At 43.8% G+C, this 26,023-nt stretch overlaps 1 protein-coding gene across 2 annotated transcripts in view; it reads left to right on the top strand.

Annotated features, from left to right (window-relative positions):
• The window catches only part of CDK1 (cyclin dependent kinase 1), a 129,524-nt gene that overhangs the window by 55,094 nt on the left and 48,407 nt on the right, over window positions 1–26,023 (top strand). For both annotated transcript variants that reach the window (XM_029609753.1, XM_029609752.1), the window contains exon 4: window positions 6,942–7,065. In XM_029609753.1, the coding sequence (XP_029465613.1) occupies window positions 6,942–7,065 (124 nt within the window). The remainder of the gene's footprint in view (window positions 1–6,941; window positions 7,066–26,023) is intronic.

Genomic DNA, 26,023 nt, shown 5'->3' with positions numbered 1-26,023 from the left:
CCTTAACTGATTTGTCAATAGGGGACAGAAGCTCAGTAGGTGCAGCACAGGTACCTTATGGTTTGGCATGGATCCTTCTGCCTTTTCTTGGGTAGAAATTTTTCAAGGATTACAATCCTTTCTTCAGGCACAGTCCTCAACCCCATCCAATCCTGTCAGGTCAGAATTGCAGGCGGTGGCCTCTCCCTCATCCAGTACTACTATTAAGCGCCGAAGTACACCTAGATTAGCAGCAGGTATTTGATAGGAATCCAAATGGCACTGATGATGAGGCTGAATAACTCTGGAGGATGGTGAAATTCCTTCATGTCTGAAACCATAAAGGACTATGTTGTGGTTCTTTCATAGAGATGAGCTACCGGCTTTTGACTTCCCAGACGTTGCAGATGCTGGGAGTACCTGGGGAAAATTCCATGTCTGAGCCAAAGAAAAATCCCATTTTGGTGTCTTTGCGTAAAGTCTCTTGTTTTTCCCTGATATGGAGGCTATTCAAGAATTGATTGATCTTGAATGGGATGCCTCGGAGGCAAATTTTGAAGGGGGTCGGGCTTTGGAAGGCCTGTACCCATTGGACCTGGTAGTGAATGAGTGTCTGCATTTTCTGAAAGTGGATGCGCTCCTTTGTGCCATCTCTAAGCAGAGGACTATCCTCGTGGATGGAGGAGTGGCCTTGAAGGATGTGTACAATAGGAGGATTGAGGCCATTTTTTAGCAAGCATTTGAAGCAGTGGCAATGACCTTGCAGATAGCTTCTTGGTCCCTGGTGGCTCGCTCTAGTTTACTTCTCTCCGGAGGTCGATTAAATCTGGAGTGAATTCCAGGGTAGTTATGGAGCCAGTGGCTGACTTTAGCAGCTGAGGGCTGCGATTTGGTCGCACTTGAGCCAGAGGGATGGCTTCGGTATTAGCAGCCGGGCATCAGTTATGGCTCAGAAATTGGTCGGCCAATGCGACCTCCAAGGCTAATCTTATGAAATTGCCCTTTAAAAGTTTGCTCTTGTTTGGGAGTGATCTGAAGAAACTGGCTAACAAGTGGAGCGAATCCCCGGTTGCCAGAGGATAAGAAGCAGCATCACGCCCCTTTGGCAGGAGGGTCATCCAAAGGGGTCTAGGTGTTTTCGACCCTATAGAGGAGTCACCTTTCAGAGGACTCAACCTTTCGATAGGTCTCTGTCCTTTTGTCTCAGACAGCCCAGGCAGGATGCAGGCTCAGGTAGTGGAACTTCCTGAGCCTCCCAATGAAGGTTTGCTGATCCAACCCCGAAAACAGGAGATAGGGAGGCACCTCTCTTTTATCAGCGGTGGGTCGAAATGCCATCAAATCAGTGGGTCCTAGAGGTGATATTAGAGGGATATACGCTCTAGTTTTGCAGTGTTCCTTGGGATATTGTCAAGGCTTCTCAGTCTGAGGGCTATGGTATCTGTGCCCACATCTCAAGAAAATATGGGTCAATATTCCATTTATTTTGTTGTACCAATGAAGGAGGGATCTCGAAGAGTTCAACCATCACTTGCAGTTGACTAATTTTTGCATGGAAACATTGTGCTCACTATAAAGCAATGCAGTTGAGAATTTTTGACCTGCCTGGATCTGTAAGAGGCATACCTCCATATTCCCATCCGATTGGGCCACCAGCGTTTTTCTGCGTTTTGCAGTGTTGGGATGACATCAGTTTCGGGTGCTGCCTTTTGGTCTGGCCATCACTCCCAGAACTTTTTCCCAAGGTTATGGTAGTGTTGGAATAGTTGAGAGGATGGAATCCTGGTACACCCGTATCTGGACAACTAGCTGATTTGGGCCAAGTCTCTAGAAGAAAGCTGCCTAGTGACCTCCAATGTGATCTCACTGTTACAGGAGCTTGGTTGACTGCTGAACCTAGCCAAGAGCAGTCTTCAGCCATCTCAGTTGTTGGAGTATCTGGGTGTTTGGGGGTATGCTGTCACTCAAATCCCCAATGATGTCACGGGTATAACATCACTGGAAGTCCACCCTTCACCACACCCCCTAGAATGTCAGCAAAAATGTCCCTGACACGTTTTAATGACAGTTCCTGACAGTGAGCTCCCCAACCCTGGAGGTGCGCATTTGTCTTGAATACTAACCAGTCTTGACGATTTCAGGGAAACTCCCTTAGATGATCTACTTGCAGCTACCACAGGAAGTGCAAGCAGACTTCCATTGGCAGGGGGAGCCAAATCGAATATTCCTGAGATTGCAGGCTCCAACGAAACAGCAGGGAGCATTGAAGATGACGCATATGTGCTGTCACCTACAGCACCACTTCCAGGGTTGTCACAATCAGAGTACCTGCAGATAGGACCACACTGTCAGGCATATAGTATTCATCAAGAGACACACCTGCGCCATCAGCTTCTGAATACGAGCTTTTTAGCAGGAAAAACATGCCCTGCTTCATCTCAAACCAATTTGTTCACCATTTGAAGTCTATCTGTCATCTGTGTCTGGGACTTCTACGCTGCAAGGGAAGGGAGTCTCTGCATCGAATCAGTGCCCCATGTCTTGGCGCACCAGTTTCTGAGACTTCTGGGACACATGGCGGCGACGGTGCATGTCACTCTGTTTACTTAGCTTCATGTGCGCAGAGTGTAGTGGATGTTACGTTCCCAGTGGTGTCAAGCCACACAGGATCTTCAGGCTTGGGTCCTGATCACCACTCCCCTTCAGCAGTCCCTGGTGTGGTGGGAATCCCTATCCACTCTGGAGCAAGGGATGCCCTTGGGGCCCACAGCTCCTGATCGTCCTCACCACAGACGTGTCTCACACGTTGGGGGGGCACATGTTGCAGATCTTTACTCTCAAGGTCTTTGGATCCTGCAGGAGAAGTATTCCCAGATAAATTTCCTAGAGTTATGGGTGATATGTTATGACATGAAGGTGTTCAGGGAGCACCTGTGCAACAAGGTGGTCCTAGTTCAGACTGACAATCAGGTGGCGATGTGGGATCTAAGCAAGCAGGGAGGGTCAGGGTCATACTTCCTCTGCCAAGAAGCAATCCAAATCTGGTCGTGAGCCCTTGAATGACATCTTCCTCCAGGCCATGTATTTTTCTCCAGGACGGACAGCGTCTTGGCGGACTCCTTGAGTCGGGTTTTCCAACCATACGAGTGGTCCCTGAATCAAGAAGTAGCAAAGAACATAATATAAGAAATTGCCATGCTGGGTCAGACCCAAGGGTCCATCAAGCCCAGCATCCTGTTTCCAACAGAGGCCAAACCAGGCCACAAGAACCTGGCACTTACCCAAACACTAAGAAGATCCCATGCTACTGTGCATTTCAGATATCCACCACACTCTCTGTGAAGAAATATTTCTTGGTTTTGGTTCTGAATCATCCACTCTGGAGTTTCATTTCGTGACCCCCTAGTTCTACAGTTTCCTTTCCAATAGAAATGTTTTGAAGTTCTTGCATCATTAAAACCTTTCAGATATCTGAAGGTCTGTATGATATCGCCCCTGCACATGCATATTTAGATCCTTCAGCCTCTCATGAGTCTTCCAATTACCCCAAAGTCCTTCTCCCGGTTCGTGCACATTAGTCCTTTGCCCCTCCACCCCCCCATAAAGTTATTTTGGATTAATGCACCACAGATGCATGACTCTGCACTTGGCATTGAATTCAAGCTGCTAAATTTTCAACCACTCTTCAAGCTTTCTTAAATCTTTCATTCTCTCAACTCCTTCAAGTGTATCCACTCTGTTGCAGTTCTTAGTATCATCTGCAAATAGGCAGTGTCTTTCGCCTATGGGGGACCCTGGACATAGATCTATTCGCTTCCCCAGAGAACAAGAAGGTAGATTCTGCTCACTGGGATGGGTGGACATGGGATCGGTGTTGGATGCCTTCTCACATTGGGGCACTGGTCTGCTATATGCTTATTCTCCCCTTTCGCTAATCTCAAACTCTCTAAAAGCTCCAAGAGGACAGAGGCACCATGATCCTTTTGGCCTCACCAGGTCTGGTTCCCTTTCTGTGGGAGCTGGCCTCACGCTCTCCAATCCGGCTGGGGACTGCTCCGGGCCTGATCCTCCATCCCAACCTCCAAGCCCTGTCTCTCACGGCTTGGAGATTGACTGGGTGACCATACAGGCACTGGGCCTCTCAGAAGGCATCTCCCAGGTCCTCTTGGAGTCCAGAAAAACTTCCACAAAAAAATCCTACAATCTAAAGTGGAAGTGGTTCTCAGCGTGGTGTGTTGGGTGCGGTCTGGATCTTTTCTCTTGTTCCCAACCTCAGCTTTTTGGATTACCTTTGTACCTCTACGAATAGGGCTTGCGAACAACTTAGGTGAGGGTTCACCTTAGTGCCATCTGAGCATCCACCAAGGGAGAGATGGTGCTTTTTCCACCCATCCACTAGTGAGGTGGTTCATGCGAAGCTTGTTGCAACTGAAGCCTCCTACTCAGCCCCCAGTGGTCTCGTGGGACCTCAGTGTAGTCTTATCCCTGCTCTTGAAGGCTCTATTTGAGCCCCTGCGGTCCCGTGATCTGAAGTAACTGTCCTGGAAGGTCATCTTCTTGGTGGCGGTTATTTGAGCACGCAGGGTCAGTGAGCTGCAGGCTCTGGTGTCATACCCCCCTTACAAAGTTGTCATAAGGTGTGCTTGCGTACGCACTCAAAGTTCCTTCCAAAGGTGGTCACGGACTTCCATTTTAATCATTCCATTGTGTTGTCTGCCTTTTTTCCAAGGCTACCCTCTGCTTGTAAAAGGGCCCTTGCCTTTTACCTGAAACGGACAGCAGCTCACTGCTATTCATTCAGCTTTTTCTCCTTTGACAAAAACGGTTTGGGAGTCACAGACTCTAAGCAGATCTTATCCCACTGGCTAGCGGACTGTATTTCCTTTTTGCTACACTCAAGCAGGCTTTCAGCTTAAAGGTCACATCGTCTCATTCTGTTCTAGCCTTGTCTGTTTCGGTGGCTCACTTGCATGCCATCCCCATTCACAAGATATGCAGGGCGGTGACCTGAAGTTCCCTCCACACGTTCACCTCCCATTATTGTCTGGACTGGGATGGACTATGTGTCAGTCAGTTGGTCCTCCATAATCAGTTTCAGCCATAAAAACCCAACTGTTCCTGCCTTGGGCCTTTTTCCTTGGGCACAGGCTTGCTCCCCCAGTTCCTGCAGCTCTAGTGTTCTCCCAAGGACAGCAGGATGTTAATTCTCACGAAACCTGCCCGCCACAGTGTGGAGTTGGATTTCTTTCGGTTTATTTTGTTTTTCGTGAACTCTGTTTTATAAGACTGGAGAGCAACCCCCGTGTGGATAGTGGCATGCTCAGTGTGTCAGTCTGTCACCCATATATGACGACTAACATCCTGTTGTCCTTGGAGAACACCTGTTACAGGTAAGCAACTCTGCTTTCCCAGCTGTCTCTGGATGGAGGAATATCACCTGTTGCAACCCTTGGATGTCAAGAGACTTGTGAGGTATCTGGCAGTTTCCAAGCCTTTCTGAAAGACTGCTCACCTGTTTGTCCTTTGTGGTGGAGGTAAACGGAGCAAGCCAGCTTCGTGGGCTACAATAGCTTGCTGGATTAAGGAGTTAGTTGTGGCTGCATGTATGGATGCTGAAAAGCCATTACTTAGTCAGGTTAGGGCTTATTCCACTAGGGCTCAATCAGTATCATGGACAGAAGTTAGATTGTTGTCTCCCGTCAACATTTGCCAAGCTGCAGTGTGGTCCTCCTTACACACTTTTTCCAGGTATTATCACCTGGGTGTGCAGGCTCGGGAGGACACAGCCTTTGCAAGTGTGGTTTTTGACTGGACAGCGGGCAGCCTCCTGCCCTATTCAGATGGATTCAGGACCAGTGGGATGTACCCAAGCTACTCCTGTCTGGACGCTAGGGAATGAGAAACTACTACTTATCTGATTTCCTTTTTCTTAGTCCAGACAGATTCAGTTTCCCATACTTGTCTGCGTGTTCCAGGGGTTACTGCTAAGTGTTAGTCCAGTCTCTAGACTAGTTTTTAATGCATTCTTTGTCTGAGCTTTAATGCATTCTTGTTGGCTGAGTACTGTAATGGTTATCTGTTTAACCAAGTTTTTGCTAGTCTGTCCACAGTTGGCTTTTGAAAAGAATACTGGCAGGCTGATGTAGCTGCAGTAGTACATATACTGTGACGTCAGCTTGCTCAGTCTCCATCTGCTGGCAGGGGAGCATAACCCACTGGTCCTGAATCCATCTGTCTGGAGTAAGGAAATTATTAGGTAAGTAGTAATTTCTCATTGTAAACTGTTTTCACTGCATTTTGTAATGTACAGAATTTTGGAACTGTTGTGAATTTATGGCACTACCCCCCCCCCCCCCACACCCAGCAGAGGATAGGAGAGAATTTAAACATACTTCAAGAAAGCATGTTTCCTGTAGAAATTTTCAGTTCTGGCATTTCTAAGGTTGAAAGTAAAACAGATAAAGGTATGCTGAGATGAGATCTTAAGTTTGAATCCAGATCTCGTGCTACATACTTTTTTTTTTCTGCTTTTGATGGAGTTTGAATGTTGTAATGTTCCTCATTTCTCCATAATTAATTACCAATCCAGTTCTTGTGTAATATGACTTTAGCTTTATATTTAACAGCTCATTTATGTGCTTTGGATTAAAATTGCAATGTAACATAACACATTTATATGTAGGGCTAGTGGGAGCAGTGGTCTGCTTCCAGTAATAGTCCAGTGATGTATTTTTAAAAGAAGTATTGAAACCGTTCCAGAAATGTGGAAGTTCTTGATTAGAGTAAACTTTCTTCAAGAAAAAAAAGTTATTCTGGAAGGGAAATCTTTGCTGTACTTAATGCCTAAAAAATTTTTTATTTTTAATTTGGTATTCTGCTCTCCTTTAAAGCACAAAGTGGACTACATTAAATCCACATCAACAAATATTCCAATACAATAATAAAGTAAAATATTTCTTTAGTCTTCAGGATGTGCTAATGCAAGATTCAAGACTGTATCTCATCTTTGAATTCCTTTCTATGGACCTTAAGAAGTACTTGGATTCCATTCCTTCTGACCAGTTTATGGACCCTATGCTTGTTAAGGTAAAGGGGTACTTGTCTGCAAAAATGTGGCCTTTCTTATCCTGTTCTACCAGTGCAGATAGGTGGGTTATGCCTCTCTGTGAGCAGGCAGCAACAAGTTTTCTGTAAAGTCTTTCACAGTACTTAAGCAGGTACAATAGTAAACCTTGTCAGTATTTCTGTCTCTAGCAGGCAGACATGTCTGGATTGGTGCAACATTTTGGATGGGTTTTGGGCTGCCTGAATCTTTGGAGGTCCCAGTAGAACCTGGGGCAAGGAAGTATTTGGGTAGCCCCTAGGGTTCCTGAGCCCATGAGAGGGGCTCTTACCCCATTGTGAGACTAAAATTCTCAGAGTCCTTGCCTATTGATTTCTTCACGCCCCCCCCCCCCCCCCTCAACTTTCCTTCCTCTGCCTTCTTTGATTATTGTGGGCTCTGATCTGTTCCCTCCCTGATATGGGCATTAATCAAGGAGGCTGATCAAGTGATTTAAAAGAAACAATCACTGGATGGAAGGATTGACTGCATGGTCTGGGTTGGATTCTGGTGGTGGTTTCTGTTTTGGGAGCGCAGTTGGAAGAAAGGAAGCATGGAGGGCTGTAGAAAGTGCTGTATATGTAGAGCCTGGAATGTGAGTATGAGCAATGTGGGGGAAGTATGGGGCAGCCTACATGGTAAAGTTTCCTGTTGTGGGAGACTGCACTGGGGGGAGGATCTCAGAGCTCGCCTGCTGCAGTAGGAGGAGGACTCATGAGGTTTTTTGGTAGGATATTCCACTGTTTTAAGTGCACAAAAAGCGCAAAAGTCTCTGGCACAGTCCCGCCTGGCAGGCCCCCTGGAGTTGTCTCCTAAAGACCAGATGTCTGGTCCTTCCTCTTTTTTTTTTTTTTTTTTCTCAGCTACTTTTGCACAAGGCATTTCTCATTCAGAGCAGGCTTGGAAGGTGACAGATGATGGCTAATATTTCAAGAGGTCTCCAAAACTTTCTTTAGGGAATCATTCCATCCCACTCCCATGATAAAGATGTTACTTTCCTGAGATGCTTACCTCCAGCCAGTCCACCTCAGGATGACCAAAAAAGCAAACCGGAAACTGATCCAATATTGCAGTAGCGACCAAGACAAAAGGATCAGTGAATACCAGGAGTTCTTTATTCTGCACAAAGTATCATAAAAAGCCCGATTCAGGCCAAGTTTTGCTCATTGAGCTGCTTCAGGGGCCAACAGAACAAAACAAATATAATCACATATAAAAACATAAATGTGAATAAAAACATACACCAAACATAATGAAAATATATAAAATAAAAAAACACAAACATAATTAACAATAGACAAAACTAAACGACAAATATTATAACATGGTCTAATCAGTTAACTTGGCAACACTCTTTGTAAAAGAATATTTAAAAAAATGTATGATTCTATTCGTGCCTTTATCTATATATTCATATATGGGTAAATACCTTTGAAATACCTATTGTATGTAATGCCGGTGGTTTGTCTCCATACAGCAGTTCAGTCTCTTTATAAATGTTTAAACAATTGCCTTCAAGACAAATGGTAAAGAGCATTGTAACAAATTAAGGCCATGTCATGAAACAAAGTAACAAACTTGAAACAATGCATCACATAGATGTCTATCTAAATTTATAGGACAGTGTTTAAAAACAGCCTCTAAAGAACAAGAAATGTTAAGTGCAGACAAAATTAATGTGAAAAAAATGATTAGAGCTCAAAAGTGAAGACAAAATTAAAACTGCTGCCTACATAATTAAAACTACTGTATTTACATACATAGAAAATGACTTGAACCCTTATCAGGGATGGTACTTAAGCCTTAACACCTTCATGCTGAATTTAAAAACCACCACTGATTTAAAACAAATCAATCTTAAAAATACACCATAAAAGATATATGGCATAAAAAAGTTAAGCCAAACTATTTAAGGATGGAAAAATGACATTACTAACATACTGAGTATAAAAAACACTACCGTGCTGAATTTAAATACCCTCTTGCTGAATGTAAACTCACCACCACCAAAGGAGTTTTTCTCATATCCCAGGTGCTGAAATACCTTAGTGATCCTCAGAATCGCAAATTAGAGGGGGATCCCATTTTGGAGGGCTGCAGGAAACCTCAATCCTTTCCCTTATATAGGACTATTGGAGACATTACTGTGGAATGGGAAGTCCCTGATGCTTTTCTGAAGGTGGAAAAGCAATAGAGCTTCCAGCTGAGGGTCAAGATTGTGTTAGTCTCTTAAGATAGATGTCTTCATCACTGCCATTATCCCAGGACAAGCAGGATGCTAGTCCTCACATATGGGTGACGTCACTAATGGAGCCCTAGGCGGGAAAACTTCTGTCAAAGTTTCTGTAAAGCTTTGACTGGCACCCAGAGTGCCTACTGAGCATGCCCAGCATGCTATGATATTCTCTGCCACAGGTGGCTCTAGTCAGTCTTTGTTTTTCTGCGCTGCTGTAGGCATCGCGGGATAGGAGCCGTTGAGATTCTCTCAACACTTTTCTGACTGGAAAGTCAAACTTTATTAATTCTCTGTCACAAGTCTCTCGAGGTATTTTCTTCACCGGCTGGTGAGTACCTCTGTCTCATTTTCCTACCGTTTGGGAAAATGTTTTCTCACAAATTTTCCATTCTTTTTTGGCGGATGTCGACGGGAAATATGGCTACAGGTTTTTTAAAAAAATGCCCTGTTTGCACCCGGAAAATGTCCATCACCGATCCGCACGTCGAATGTGTGCTCTGCCTCGGAGAAAAACATGAGGTAAATAATTGCCCGCAATGCGCTGAAATGACGCCGAAAAGTCGAAAGACTCGAATGGAGAAAATGGAGCACCTGTTCCAACTACAACTTCTACCATCTCCTTCGACATCCAAGTCATCTCCGGCTGGAACGACTAAGCGCCTCTTGCTTAAAAAAACCCTGTCCGGGACCGTCGCGAGATCGTTCCTCACCCTCCGAGTCTTCGACAAAATCCGTCGATTCCCAGAAGTCCAAGCATAAACATCGACATCGAAGGTCATCGACGGCGAAGCGGCCACATACGGAGGAAACATCGGCGCCTGGGCCTAATCCTCCGTCCTCGATGCCCGATCCTCTGCAGGGCTCTGCACCGGATCCTACACCTCAGCCATCGCTTACAACTGTTCTACCAATGACAGTTGTAACGCCGGAATTGTCTGAAGTTATCAGACAAGCGGTATTGCAGGCTTTCAGAGAACAGTACGTACCGACGGGCTTGTCGATGCCAGTGGGCTCACCGATGCCGGTGTCAATGACACAGAGGACAACAGATACATCGATGTCGACACCAAGGGTAACAACTACATCGATACATGCACACCTAACATCGACCTCTTCGATGCCGAGTTACCACAGACAGTGCTTCCATCACCGAGGCCCCCGATGTCGATGTCTATCGATATTCCAGCGAGACAACCCTCACGGCAAGAACCAGAAATACAAGACCTGGCTTTCTACCAACATCTTCAAAATTATCAAACTGTCATCGACACTTTGCCGAAGAAGACAGGAGAACAAATACCTGCATCACGGCCTATCGATGACCCATTACCAGGCCCATCAGGTTTACATCTACAATCAAGAACCACCACAAAATCCCCTTTTAGGGGAGATCATTAGGATTCTTGGGATGACCATGATACAGACACGTCTTCTGAAGACTTCATGTTGGAACCTTCTCCACCGGAACCAAGAAAAAAGTCCCCTCCAGAAGACTTATTTTCCAATTTTCTTCAGGATATGGCGGACACCGTTCCTTTTAAGTTAACAGCTGAACAGGACACTAGGCAACATACTCTAGAAGTCCTTCAATTTGTGGATCCACCCAAGCAAGTTTTAGCCATCCCAATTCATGGGGTACTTTTAGACCTCCAACATAGAATCTGGGAGCATCCATCTACAGTTGCAGCAGTAAACAGACGGGTGGATTCCACTTATCTAATAGAAGCAGCACCTGGTTTCCAAAAGGCACAACTGCCACATCAGTCAGTAGTGGTTGAATCAGCCCAGAAAAAGTCAAGGCGTACACGCCCTCACTCCTCAAGTCCACCTGGCAAGAACCACCGCTTCCTCGATTTCCTTAGGAAGGAAATTCTATCAGGCTGCAATTTTAAACTCCAGAATCTCTGCATACCAGTTGTACATGACACCGTATCAGAGAGACTTATGGAAGCAGATGGAAGAACTTACAAATGCTTTGCCTGCACAATTTCAAGAACAGGCACAGGCCATAGTTAATAAAGGCCTAGGAAAGCATGAGGTGAGAGCGGCTTATGATAGCTTTGACACTGCCTCCAGGACTACAGCTGCAGGAATCACAGCTCGCAGATATGCATGGCTAAAAGCCTCTGATCTCAGACCTGAGGTCCAAGAAAAACTGGTAGATTTGCCATGTTTGGGAGAGAAACTTGTTTGGTGATAAAGTCCAAGAAGCAGTTCAACAGTTAAAGGACCACACTGAGACATTATGTCAGCTGTCCCAGATGCCTCAGGATACCTCTACTCAACCACAACGACGCCTACCCCGGAGGGAACCTAGGCGTTCTTATTACAGGCCTCAAAGATACTACCCACAAACTTGTAGGGGCAGATCCAATAGGCCTCAACAACAACGCTTCCAAACAAGACAAACCAGAACTCCTCGCACGCAACCTCCACCTCCGTCAGGCCCAGCAGCGGGGTTTTGAGATTTCCACCAGAGAGCAAATTCAATCCCACAACCCTCAACCAAACCTACCAGTAGGTGGACGAGTATCCCAATTTCATACAAATTGGCTCAAGATAACATCAGATCAATGGGTACTCTCCATAGTGTCTCGGGGTTACAAACTCAATTTCCACTCAATTCCACCAGAATCTCCTCAGAGTTTCTTCCCTCAACAGACTTCAACTAATTACATTGCAAGCAGAAATATCCACCCTTCTGAGAACCAGGGCTGTTCAACCAGTGCCCCGAACTCAGCAGGGCAGAGGATTCTACTCCCGTTATTTCCTAGTTCCAAAGAAATCAGGAGGCCTATGTCCCATCTTAGACCTCAGAAATTTCAACAAATTTTTGAGAAAAGACGTTCAGAATGGTCTCTCTAGGCACCATGCTTCCACTTCTTCAAAAAGGGGATTGGCTTTGTTCTCTGGATCTTCAAGACGCTTATGCTCACATTCCAATATTCCCTCCTCATCGCAAGTATCTGTGCTTCAGTCGGTCATCAACATTTCCAATACAGAGTTCTGCCATTCGGACTAGCCTCTGCTCCTAGAGTATTCACCAAATGTCTGGCAGTAATAGCAGCACACTTGCACAAAGAAAGAGTCCATATCTAGACGACTGGCTCATCAGAAGTCAATCTCAGCAAGGAGCTCTGACTTCCCTCAACCGAACAATTGCTCTACTTCATTCCATGGGATTTCTCATCAATTATCAAAAATCCCATCTCACACAGTCTCACCTGCTTCAATTCATAGGAGCAGAATTGAACACCATACTCTCAAAGGCCTTTCTACCCAAAGATCGAGCAGAAACACTTTCCCTACTGGCAAACTCGATCCACTCAAAAGAACAAACTACAGCTCATCAGTTTCTAAGCATTCTAGGCCACATGGCCTCCACAGTTCATGTCACTCCTATGGCAAGGCTCGCCATGAGAGTAACCCACCAGCTACGTTCCTCTCTTCGTTGGTGGGTAAACAAGGACAATTTGTGCCAGGGCCTACCTTTCCAACAACCAGTTCCGCAGATAACGCTAACTACAGATGCATCCACCTTGGGTTGGGGAGCTCACATAGACACTCTCCAAACTCAGGGTACTTGGACAAAACTCGAAGCAACATTTCAAATCAATTTCCTGGAACTTCGAGCTATACGTTATGCATTAGATACGTTCAAGGACTGCCTTTCACACAAGACTGTTCTATCCAAACGGACAACACAGTAGCAATGTGGTACATCAACAAACAGGGAGGAACGGGCTCGTATCTCCTCTGTCAAGAAGCTGCACAGATTTGGGACTGGGCCCTGAAACACTCAATGTTCCTCCGGGCCACTTATCTGCCAGGCATTCACAAGGTAGTGGTGGATCGCCTCAGTCGTCACTTCCAACCACACGAATGGTCCCTGGATCCCTCAGTAGCGACCAGGATATTCCAATGTTGGGGTCAACCGACAATAGACCTCTTTGCGTAACACCTGAATCACAAAGTAGACAACTTCTACTTGCTACACAAGCAGAACAACCAGCCAACCAAGGACGCCTTTGCTCGCCCTTGGAACTCAGGCCTACTATACGCGTATCCTCCAATACCGCTCATAACCAAAACTCTAGTGAAGCTACAGCAGGACAAAGGGTCCATGATACTCATAGCCCCTTATTGGCCCCGTCAAGTATGGTTTCCCACCCTCCTAGACCTCTCAATCAGGGATCCAATTCGCCTGGGTGTAGCTCCCACTCATAACTCAGGATCAGGGTCAGTTGCGACATCCCAACCTTCAATCCCTTTCCCTGACAGCATGGATGTTGAAAGCTTGATCTTGCAACCACTCAGTCTTTCATCCAACATATCTCCAGTGCTTATAGCTTCACGTAAACCCTCCACACGAAGAAACTACGCTTCAAAATGGAAAAGGTTTACTTTGTGGTGTAGGCAAAAGAGCATTGATCCTTTTTCCTGCCCCATAATTTCTTTATTAGACTACCTATATCACCTTTCAGACTCTGGTCTTCAAACTTCATCTGTTAGAGTACACTTAAGTGCAATTTCAGCTTACCATAACAAGCTGGGAGATGCACCTATCTCCGCGCAATCTCTCATCAGTAGATTTATGAGAGGTTTAACACAACTCAGGCCACCAATTCGACCACCAGTCACGGAATGGGACCTGAACCTGGTATTAACAAGACTCATGCGTTCTCCCTTTGAACCCATGAATTCCTGTGATGTCAAATTTCTTACATGGAAGACTTATCTTCCTCGTAGCTATTACATCAGCTAGAAGGGTTAGTGAGTTACAAGCACTTGTCACATACGACCCCTACACAAAGTTCCTACACGACAGAGTGATCCTCCGTGCACATCCAAAATTCCTCCCTAAGGTAGTTACGGAATTCCACTTGAACCAATCCATAGTTTTACCCACATTCTTTCCAAGGCCTCACTCTCATCCAGGAGAAACAGCCTTACACACCTTAGACTGCAAGCGTGCTTTAGCATTTTACATAAATTGCACAGAAGTCCACAGAAAATCCACTCAACTTTTTGTCTCCTATGATCAAACAAACCAGGGAAAGCAGTGGGTAAGCAGACGTTATCCAACTGGCTAGCAGATTGTATACCGTTTTGCTATGAAAAAGCAGGCCTTCCTCTCCAAGGGCGAGTAAAGGCACATGCAGTAAGAGCAATGTCAACCTCAGCACACTATCGTTCAGTGCCCATAATTGACATTTGTAAAGCAGCAACATGGAGTTCTCTTCATACCTTTGCAGCTCATTACTTTTTAGACAAAGCTGGTGGACCCCTGTGCCTGGCACAGTTGCTTCTTGGTCTTCCTACGATACTCAGCCCCTTCTTTCCTCAGTGCAGAGGTCGAGATGATGAACTCAGTGTCCTCTGCCCAGGGGAGATTGACACTGTTTGGTCTCTGCCGCCCCTAACCACCAGCAACCTTGATGGAACTGATGGTCCCACCGATGTTGATGGCATGGTGTTCATTGGTCCAGCTCTGAGGTCCTCCGATGCAGATGCTGCCGATGGCTCGGACATCAACCCGAAGAGGTTGTCCATCTTGTCGAATCGAAGCAGATGTCTCTTTGGGGTCATTTTGGCGCACAAGCAGCAACCTAGGACATCATGCAATGCCCCCAGGCAGAGAATGCAAACCTCATGAGGATCAGTGATTGACATGGTCCTCTGGCACTGGGTGCATCTGCAGAAGCCAGATATGGCCATGATGGGGTGAAACAAATGGGGGGAAAAAAAAGGAACGTAGGCAGCAGGCATTGATGGAAGACTGGCACTGAGGCACTGCCACCCCAGGGGAACCAACCACAAAAGGAAACTTACCCGAATGCCAAAAACCATGACTGGGGACACTACTAGGGAGGCACCGAGGGAGACCTGGCGACAGATTTTTGAAGAAACAGCGAAAAACCGCAAAAAGAGAAAAAAAAAAAGTTATACATGGCAAAAAGTCAAAAGTTTTAGAGCTCAACCAACCACTATGCTGACAGCTCCATGGATAAAAAGAAAGTGAAGAGGGATCCCACATGGACATGTAGTATAGGGCATGATGGGAATGCTCAGTGTGCCTAGTCAAAATTTCTGGAAACTGGCATTAAGTTTTCTGCATCAGGCTCCATCTGAAGATGTCACCCATGCGTGAGGACTACCATCTTTCTTGTCCTCTGAGAAAGACAGGACCAGCTGGCTGGAACAAAAGCAAACTGGTATCTCAACACAAATTGTATGTTGATTGAATAGGTATTTGTAAAATATATTAAAATTAGATAAAAATTGTGTGTTTAGATTTTTGTATAAAATAAGTCTTGTCAAGCCACCACCACAGATACCTCTGGATGAGCTGTGGAATGAAAAAAGAAAACATCTTGAAACTAGAAAAGTGGGTACCAAATCAATAGAAGGGAATTCAGTGCATTTGCTTACCTGTAACAGGTGTTCTCCTAGGAGAGCAGGATGTTAATTCTTACAGATGGGCGACATCAGATGGAGCCCGGCACAGAAAACTTGTTAATTTCTAGAAGCTTTGACTAGCACACTGGGTATGTCCAGCCTGCCACTGTCCAAGCATCCATGCAAGGTCCCCCCGCCTTCAGTCTCATAACAGAGAAAAATAAGAGCAAAAAAACACCACATGAGAACCCAACTCTGTGTGGCGGTGGGCAAAATTCCGGAGGACTAACCTCCTGCTGTCCTAGGAGAATCTGTAAGGGAGGCTGTCTAACAAAGCCGTGAGGGCAACAGTACAGAATTAGCAGCCAAATGTCCAATCTGGATTCCTTTATTGAGCAGAAACACAAATTTGTAAACAAGCCCGACTCTGGCCGAGTTTTGCCCTCTCACAATGGGGCTGCGTCAGGGGCTACAACATACAATAAATAACACACACTTATAAATAAATAAAATCATAAAAACATAACTAAAACAGACAAATAAAATGGTAACATGCATATTTGTGGTGTAACATAAAACTGGAAATTGAAAAATAAATTGAATTATCTATGTATGTGGTGGAGTATCAATCAAAAACAATAAAAATGAATAATATTGCCTTTACCTCAACTTTATCGTTTCATGGTTTTTGAGTATCCAGGTTTCAGATATAACTATACATCAAATTGTCTATAATTTTATGGATAAAAAATATGAAAAAAGTCAAATGATATTGTCAATATTAAAATATTTGATCACATTAAAAAAATGTACTTCAAGTCAAAAAAGATATCCTGTGCCACAGTGTGATTAATGAGCAATCCTCTCCAATGCTGTGTATAATATTTAAAAAATTAAAACAAATAACTTAAAATCATTTATGCATATGTCTAATATACATAATGCCATAGACAGTCAATGCATTGTGATGCAAATAATTGCCGTGTTAAAAGGTGAAAAACATAGATGCAACAAATTTGAAAATTCTTTGAACTAAGAGGTCTTATGAGTTAGGAACAAGTCAGCAATGTACAAAATAGTTATCTTTATCAAAATACTGAATAAGTAATTAGGTTAAAGATATACTACCTTGAAATAATTGATTATTAAACTGTGTAGCAAAACTGTTTTTTACATATTTGAGACAAGTCATTTTTTAAGTTAACACATTTATCGGGCCAAGTAGCACCATTTTTTGATCCTTTCCTGCAGGAATTAGTAAGCTTGTTTAAGTTTCATTCATGTATTGTATTGCTTTCTAATTCACTGCCTTGAACATACGGGTATTTTTCGACCACGCCCCCTTTTTGTGAATGACAGCTGTTTTGGCGTGGTTTTTGAGCTATTAAAAAAAGACGCCGGCGTTCTTCAGTCCTTTCTATGATCAGCGAGAGACAGAGTTGCCGATGTGTGTATAGGATCCTTCAGCGCATTAAATAGTAAGCATTGGTTTCAATCTTTTTTACTTATTTAAATACCGTTTCTTATGTGGTTACTTTTTTTTAAATACTAAGCTTAAATACACTTTAACACCAGTCCTTAGCGGTTTCACATAAGCAAAGGACGTTCAATTTTTTAACTCATTCGTATATTCAAATTATCTGTGATTCACACACTTTTAATGCAAGTAGGACATTATTGCCCACGTGTGTATGGTATCCTTCAGCACACTGTTTTTACTCTCCAAAAATAAATAGGCAGTTTATATGGTTTTCTACATATTTTTGCTACACAGTTTAATAATCAATTATTTCAAGGTAGTATATCTTTAACCTAATTACTTATTCGGTATTTTGATAAAGATAACTATTTTGTACATTGCTGACTTGTTCCTAACTCATAACCCTTAGTTCAAAGAATTTTCAGATTTGTTGCATCTATGTTTCTCACGTTTTAACATGGCATTATGTATATTAGACATATGCATAAATGATTTTAAGTTATTTGTTTTAATTTTTTAAATATTATACACAGCATTGGAGAGCATTGCTCATCAATCACACTGTGGCACAGGATATCTTTTTTGACTTGAGGTACAATTTTTTATGTGATCAAATATTTTAATATTGACAATATCATTTATTGACTTTTTTCTTAGTTTTAATCCATAAAATTATAGACAATTTGATGTATAGTTATATCTGAAACCTGGATACTCAAAACCACAAAACGATAAAGTTGAGGTAAAGGCAATATTATTCATTTTTATTGTTTTTGATTGATACTCCACCACATACATAGTTAATTCATAAGAACATAAGAAATTGCCATGCTGGGTCAGACCAAGGGTCCATCAAGCCCAGCATCCTGTTTCCAACAGAGGCTAAAACCAGGCCACAAGAACCTGGCAATTTTTAATTTCCAGTTTTATATGTTACACCACAAATATGCATGTTTTTTAGTTATGTTTTTATGATATTTATTTATTTATAAGTATGTGTTATTTATTGTATGTTGTAGCCCCTGACGCAGCCCCATTGTGAGAGGGCAAAACTCGGCCAGAGTCGGGCTTGTTTACAAATTTGTGTTTCTGCTCAATAAAGGAATCCAGATTGGACATTTGGCTGCTAATTCTGTACTGTTGCTCTAGGAGAATCTGTTACAGGTAAGCAACTGCACTTTTCCAAGGACAAGCAGGATGGTAGTCCTCACAGATAGGTGGTTACCAAGCTGACACCAGCAACATCCAAGACCAACAGTCACCGAACAAGGTGCCAACAGGCACAACTGTGGTGCTGTTGGTCAGTAAGGGGACAGCCTGGTTCCAAACAGGGGCCTAGGCAGGAAGGGATGGATCTTACACCTGGAAGAGATTGTGTATGACAGATTAACTGAAGGCACTGTTGTCAACCATCCTTGTCCAAACAGTAGTGGGCAGCGAAAGGGTGCAGAGAACGCCATGTTGCTGCCCAGCAAATGTTGGTGACAGGAACTGCCTGCAGGTGGGCTGATGTCGCCATGGCCCTCAGAGCGAGCTTTGATTCGGCCTCCAAGTGGAAGGCCCGCTTCTGCATAGTGGGAGGAGATGCAGTTCGCCAGCCAGTTAGATAAGGTCTGTTTGCCCACCGCAGCTCTCAGCCTGTAATTGAAAGAAACAAAGAGCTGAGTGGATTGCCTGTAACTCTCTGTACCTCTCTGTACGTTCCAAATAGAAAGTTATAACCCTCTTGCAATCCAACGTATGGGAGAGCCTGTTGGAATGAGGCCTCGGAACGAATGTGGGCAAAACAATGAGACTGATTTTCACAGTCACAACCTTAGGAACTTGGGGTGTGTATGCAGGACCACACATCATGAAAAAAAACTTAGTGTATGGCAGGTATGTGACCAAGGCCTAAAGCTGATTGACTCTACAAGCCAAAGTGATCACCACCAGGAATATAACTTTCCAGGTGAGGAACTTTGTATCGCAGGAGCACACGGGCTCAAAGGGAGGATGCATGAGCCATGTCAGGACAATGTTGAGGTCCCTGGACACAACAGGAGGCCGAAGAGGAGGCTTTTAGTTGAAGCAGACCCCTCATAAAGCAACCTACTATAGACTGCACTGATATGGGTTTGCCAGTGACACCCCGATGGTACATGCTAACTGCACTTAGATAAACCCTGACCGATGTGGTTTTAAGCCCAGGCTCGGAAAGGTGCCACAAATAATCCAAGAACCTGGAGAGTGGGCAGTAAACAGATCCAATCCATACCCCGCACACCAGGCAGAGAACCTCTTCCATTTCAACTTGTAAGACTTCCTGGTGGAAGGTTTTCTAGAAGCCAGCAGCACCTGGGAGACATGTTCTGAGTTTCAGGAGTTGAAGGACTAGGTGCTCAACATCCAAGCAGTCAAGGCTGCCCTGGTTCTGAGTTATCAGAGTGAAAATTTTCTCTGATTAGTCTTAAATGTGCTACTTGCTTACTTCATGGAATGTCCCCTAGTCCTCCTATTAATCGGAGAAAAATCTTTTTCACTCAACACACAAAGCTCTGGAATTTGTTGCCAGAGGATGTGGTTGGTGCAATTAGTGTAGCTGGGTTCAAAAAAGGTTTGGATAAGTTCTTGGAGGAGAAGTCCATTAACGGCTATTAATCAAATTTACTTAGGGAATAGCCACTGCTATTAATTGCATCAGTGGCATGGGATCTTCTTAGTGTTTGGGTAATTGCCAGGTTCTTGTGACCTGGTTTGGCCTCTGTTGGAAACAGGATGCTGGGCTTGATGGACCCTTGGTCTGACCCAGCATGGCAATTTCTTATGATGTTATGAAAGTGTAAACAACAGATTCACATCTACTTGTTCAAGACATCTATCATATCTCCCCTCAGCCGTCTCTTTTCCAAGCTGAACAGCCCTAACCTCTTCAACCTTTCCTCATAGGAGAGCTGTTCCTTCTCCTTCTCTATACCTTCTCCATCGAACTATATCTTTTTTTTTGAGATGCGGCGACCAGAATTGTACACATAATTCAAGATGTGGTCTCACCATGGAGCGATAGAGGCATTATGACGTTTTCCTTCTTGAGGACAAAGGGACTAGGATCCTTATAGCTCCTCATTGGCCGAGACAGGTTTAGTTTCCAATCCATCTGGAAACTGATCAATCCTGGGGACTTCCCCATATCTCATCACAGAAGATCAGGGCAGGCTGCAGCATCCCAACCTCAGGCCCTTTTGCTCACAGCCTGGATGTTGAGGCTTATCCTGCAACCACTTGATCTTTCTGACAATCTCTGGTCTTTGATGGCTTCTAGAAAGCCTTCCACGTTCCATGTAGTATGAGCAGAACGCCCTAGATCTGTTCTGTCCTACACAAAAACTGTTTGATTACCTTCTAAACCTATCGGAGGCTGGCTTAAAAGTCAACTCCATCAAACTTCATTTTAGTGCGAGTGACTCATAAAGCCATGGTGCACCTGTCTCTGATCAGCCTATAATTGTACGTTTGATGCGGGGCCTGCTTCAATTGAAGCCTCCGCTAAGGCCTCCTGCTGTGTCTTTGAACCTCCACATGGAGTTAGCTCAGCTGATGAAAGCTCCTTTTGAGCTGCTGCACACCTGTGACCTGAAGAACTTGACATGGAAGGTCAAATTTTTGGTTGTGGTCACTTCAGCTCACAGGGTCAGTGACCTCCAGGTCTTAGAACTTTGAATAAGTTGGATAAGTTACTGTCATTATAGGGTGCTCTTGTTCTTTGATAATGGTATGTGCAGAAACAAGTTACCATGTCCAATTTGATATTTTTTTCACGAATCAGGCAATGTGATAGTGGAATATGTGAACGGATGAGGACACATCAAAAATGCCATGGTCAGCTGAAAAGATTTCACCTTGATGGAATGGTGAAAAGATGCTTGGCAATGCTGTCCTCTGCTCACGTAGCCAGAAAGGACAATGTTCAAGCAGACTTCTCTGCCAGAATTCATTGGACCCAGGGAAATGAGCAAGATGGCCTTCCAGTTATTGATAAGTGGCTAGGGACCCTGCAAGTGAATCTCATGGCAACAAAGCAGAATTGCAAATTGGGAAGGCTTTTCAATTGCAGAGAAATTCCTCTGGCAATATGACCTTATTCAACCGTCTGGAAGACCATCTTCTCTTTTTCCTCAGACCATTTCTATGAAGAGAGCTAAGAAGAATAGAGAATTATCCATCCTTTATTTGAATAATAGCCCCAGATTGAGCAAGGAGTCTATGGTTTGCTAACCTGATGCAACTCAGGTTGGAGGAACCACTATGGTTGCCAATGGACAAGGGCTTTTATGACCGGGCCTAATCTTCATAGAAGATCGCCTCAATTTTCACTTATGGGTTGGCTATTGAAAGACCTCTTGTGTAAGTGAGTCTATTGACTATGGTGACTGTGACCATGTTGAGGGCTACGAAGCGGTCCCCTTTAGTATATGTACGGGCCTGGAGGATGTTTTTGCTGTTTTGGTGTCTGCAACAAGCATGTTCCCCTTTCAGGGTATCTATTCCACTCAGCCTCTTTTTCAAAGCTATTTTGAAGGAAAGAATTATCTTTCAGTTCTCTGAAGGTTCAGGTGGGGATTTTGTTATAGCAGAAGAATTCAGGTTTCTTCGATAGCAGTACATCCAGAGGGAATTCACTATTTCAGGGGTGTAATATATCTCAGAGCTGTTTTTTTATAAGGTGGTCCTGTCTTGGGATCTGACATTGGTTTTGAAGCCTCTAGCAGGAGCATCTTTTGAGCCCTTAAGACAGACAAGTCTGAAGGATTTATCTTTTGAAAGACTATATTTCTGGTGGCAATCTATTCAGCAAGATGCATCTCTGAGTTATAGGATCCTTACTTGGTGGTTTTGGAGGAAAGAGTAGTGATCCTGCCTGTGCCCTCCTTGCCTAGGATGGTCTTTGTCATCTTAACAGTCCACTTCCGTATTGATGTTTAGATAGGTATGTAAGACTTACTGATATTTAGATAGAGAGAATAGAAATTTACATAAATTGGATGTATGTAGAGCCATTTTGAGATACCTTGGCATTCCATTCCTTTGGGAAGTTGCACAGACTGCCCTATCTAGCAGGTCTTGTAAGGGCAAGTTGGCTTCTACAGCCTCTTTCTAACCAGATGGTTTATATAAGCTATTGGTGCAGCATATAGAGGATTGACTGGAGGTAGCAGTTCCAGAAGGGATGAGAATCTAGGCCAGCCTCTGTAGAGCAGCACTTCTCAACCAGTGTGTCGCCAAACACCAGCAGGCGTGTCGCATTTCCCGGTGTCCCACTGCCCCATTGTACTTTCCTTCTCCCTTTTTCCAGCCCCCGTGGGCCAGTTGGAAGCCTTCTCTCTTCTACCTGCCAGAGGGAGTATGAAGAAGGAAGGAAGCGTTTGATTGGCTGGTGAGGCAGGCATTACATAGCCCAGAGGTGGGGTGGGAGGAATGGCAGTATTGAACCCAGACGAAGCAAGGCCGCCATGGGAGCCCATCCCCGCAGCGAAGGAAAAAGAGGTTTTTGAGAGTTTGTGTGCGAGATTGAGAGAGAGACTGGTTGTGGGGTCCAATTGGGGAGATGGGGAAGCTGTGTGTGAGTGACTGGTTGTGGGTGCTAAGGAAGAGGACTGTGCGGACAAAGCTTCAGCAGCCCTTGCTGCTTCTGGTGAGTGCTATTGGCCTGGAAGGGAAAGAAGTAGGAGAGTTGCTGGAGAGAGAGGGTAAGTAAAGGTGGCTTTTTAAATTTATTTTTCTTGATTGACTGCCATTTTATTTATTTGATATTATGTGATGTCTGCTGTTTTGAAATTTTATTGATATTTGGACTCATTTTAATAATTTTAGAGTTTTTAATTGTTTGATATTATTCTGTTCAGCTGTTTCGTAACATTTTTAGTATAGCTTTACACTTATTTCTGTGTGGGGCTCTATAGCAGCTTGGCTTATTCTGTTTTCCCAATAGGAAATGTATTGGTGTTTAGGGCCTGGTTTAATAGTTGTATTTCTTAGATAGGGTTGTTACTGTTTGAGTGTATTCCATAATACAGGTGTAACTTTGTATGGGTTAGTTTGTGTGCATTATTGGAAATCCTGAGAGTCTGTTAAGTGCTATATTTCTCTTTCCATTTCTCCAGGTTCGCACTGCATGCAGTGTGGCTTTTTTGGTTTTCCATTCCAGTTTGTCTCCATATTTATAATTTGTGTGTTCTGTTCTTGGTGAAGGTCAGTTCTAGGTTTGTGACAGAGGTGAGGTAGTTTACTAGCATGTAGGCATTTGTATCAATCTTATTTGTTGTGTTTTCTCAATAGGATATGCATTAGTGGTAAATTACTGTCTTTTCATAAGGAAGGCTATTTTGCCTGGTAGTAAAAGGAGTTTGTTTTGCTTTTACTGAGATGTCATCAGAACCAGAATATCTTTTTTGTATGGCGAGTTGTACATGGTAATGCCCTAGATCATTGCTGGGGGTTGAGGGGATTCCTGTGGATGCAGAGTGCATGTTTACATTTAGCCCCATGATGGTCACATGTTCAGTGTCACGCATACGTGAACCATCTGTCAGGTGTGTCCCGGCCAAAAAAAGGTTGAGAACCACTGCTGTAGAGGATATTTGCAATGCAGTGACTTGTTCTTCCTTGCACTACTGCTTGGATGTCAGGGCTAGGAATGATGCTAAGGATCTCAAGCGAAACCTGGACCTCTTCCTATCCAATATGATAGAAACATGGGTATGTCCCACTCATCTGAACTGGTATGACATGACAAGGAAGGAGAAATTTAATCTTACCTAAGTTTCCTCTCTTTGAATCCTGCCATACCAGTCTAGAGCTCTCTTAAGTTGGTATAAGCCAAGGGTGGCAAACTCCAGTCCTAGAGGGCTGCTAACAGGCCAGATTTTCCAAATGTCCACAATGAGTATGCTTGAGAGAGATCTGCATGCACTGCATCCATTGTATGCAAATTTATCTCATGCATATTCATTGTCAATATCCTGAATATCTAGCCTATTTGTGGCTCTTGAGGATCAGAGTTGGTCACCCCTGGTCTAAGCTGACCAAAATTCAGAAATTAGTGCTTTTATTCACTGAGAGAAGAGAATGGAGCAGGACCTGTTAGTCTCTTCCCTTCCCAAAGGGGAGAGGGATAAGAAAAGGCCTTGGATTAGCTTTTGTTTCTTAAAAAATGAATTATAAATGATTATTCATTTGCTGTTCTAATCAATTTATTAGTTTTGACAAAGGCATACTGACAAAGCTTACTACTGCAGCAGCCTATGTACTATGAGTGATTGACATGGAACAGCTCTGTCTCTGCTTACTGGCAGAGAGGTATAATCCACTCATCTGGACTGTTATAGAAGGATTTAAGGAAAGATTTATCAGGTAAGATTAAATTTCTCCTCGTTAAGAACAGATGTATAACGTTATCTACAAATATAACTTGTATTTGTGAAGAACACACAGTTATGTGCCTTTCCATTGCTTGCAGCAGAACAACCAAAGCACAAAGAACCATGCTACAGCATGTGCACACGTATACAACAGGGATTGAAGGGAGCATGCACTGTTTAAAATTAGATAAAATGGGGGCTGGCCTGGTGGTTCAGTGGTAGTGCTATGTGGGCATACTTGGTACAATATCTAGGTAAAGTGTTTTTGGGGTGGTTTTTTTTGTTTTTTTTTTTTTTTTTTTTTTGTTCCCAGGCTGGCTGGGGATGGTGTAGAAGCAACTGCATCCCAGCCTTTATTTGATGGTACACCTAGTGACCAGACGTTAGATCCTCATTAACAAAGTTGCAGAAAGCTGATTTGTGGCGCTTTGCCAAGGACTTACTACAATGATTAGGCTGAATTGGGAGAGGTGTTATAAAATAAAAAAAAAAAGGGAAAACCCAAGATAGATGTAAATACGCTCTCATTGTGCTGTTGCCCAACAGAGGCCTGCTTTGAATTTAAGGTGGAAGTGAAAGGAACAGAGAAACTGCAGAGTCCTCCCTTACCTCTCAAAATAAAGTTGGACCAAATGATGAGTACATAAGATAACTAGAGCAATGTCAACCACAGCCCATGTGAAAGATACATACAAAGAAACAGTTGCACAATTACTGGCATCACATGTACAAGGAAATATTAGGACTGGATATATTATCTGGTTCTGTGGGTCCTACCCCATAGACTTCTGCATTAACCCGAAGGGCAGTCTCGCCTCTTTCTGCCTAGGATGCATGATGATCTGTTCAGACAGTCCCCTTTCTCTGTTCCTTGCTGCCCAGAAACAGCTGTCATGGGGTCTGGGTTGGTCTGGAAAATATTTTAAACTCATTAGGGGTTTGAAGACAACAAATACATATTTATTGGTCTAGAGAAGACTTGCAGGCACTCTAGCAATTCACACATTCAGCTTATAAACCTGTGGGCAGACCCCACCCTTCTCCAAACAGAAAGATAAGGCATTGTAGAAGAACCTGTCAGAGGTACTTCTCATTTCAAGTGCTCCTTTTTAAGACTGGTTAGAGGAAGGGTGGCTTGGATTAAATGAGCTGCTGACTGTTCTTAGCTCTGGGTAATGAGTGAGCACCCTATGCCTGCATGTTTGTTTCTGACACCCCAACACAGATAGCACCTTAACAGCATTTAAAGGGACCGCATCAGTTTGTATTAGGTATAGATGACAATGTGCTCTTTAGTGATCACTAAACAATTCTCTGAGAGGCAAAAAGTGACAAGTCCTTTGGTCTGCAGATGCATCCATTTGTTTGTGCATGATATGATTACATCTGTGTATTAGCATGTATCCCTATACAGAGCATTTTATCCTAGA

The sequence above is a fragment of the Rhinatrema bivittatum genome, chromosome 7, assembly GCF_901001135.1.
Source record: "Rhinatrema bivittatum chromosome 7, aRhiBiv1.1, whole genome shotgun sequence".
NCBI classification, from domain to species: Eukaryota; Metazoa; Chordata; class Amphibia; order Gymnophiona; family Rhinatrematidae; genus Rhinatrema; species Rhinatrema bivittatum.
The sequence above is the reverse complement of the archived record's forward strand: the minus strand, read 5'-3'. Positions and strand labels throughout refer to the sequence as shown.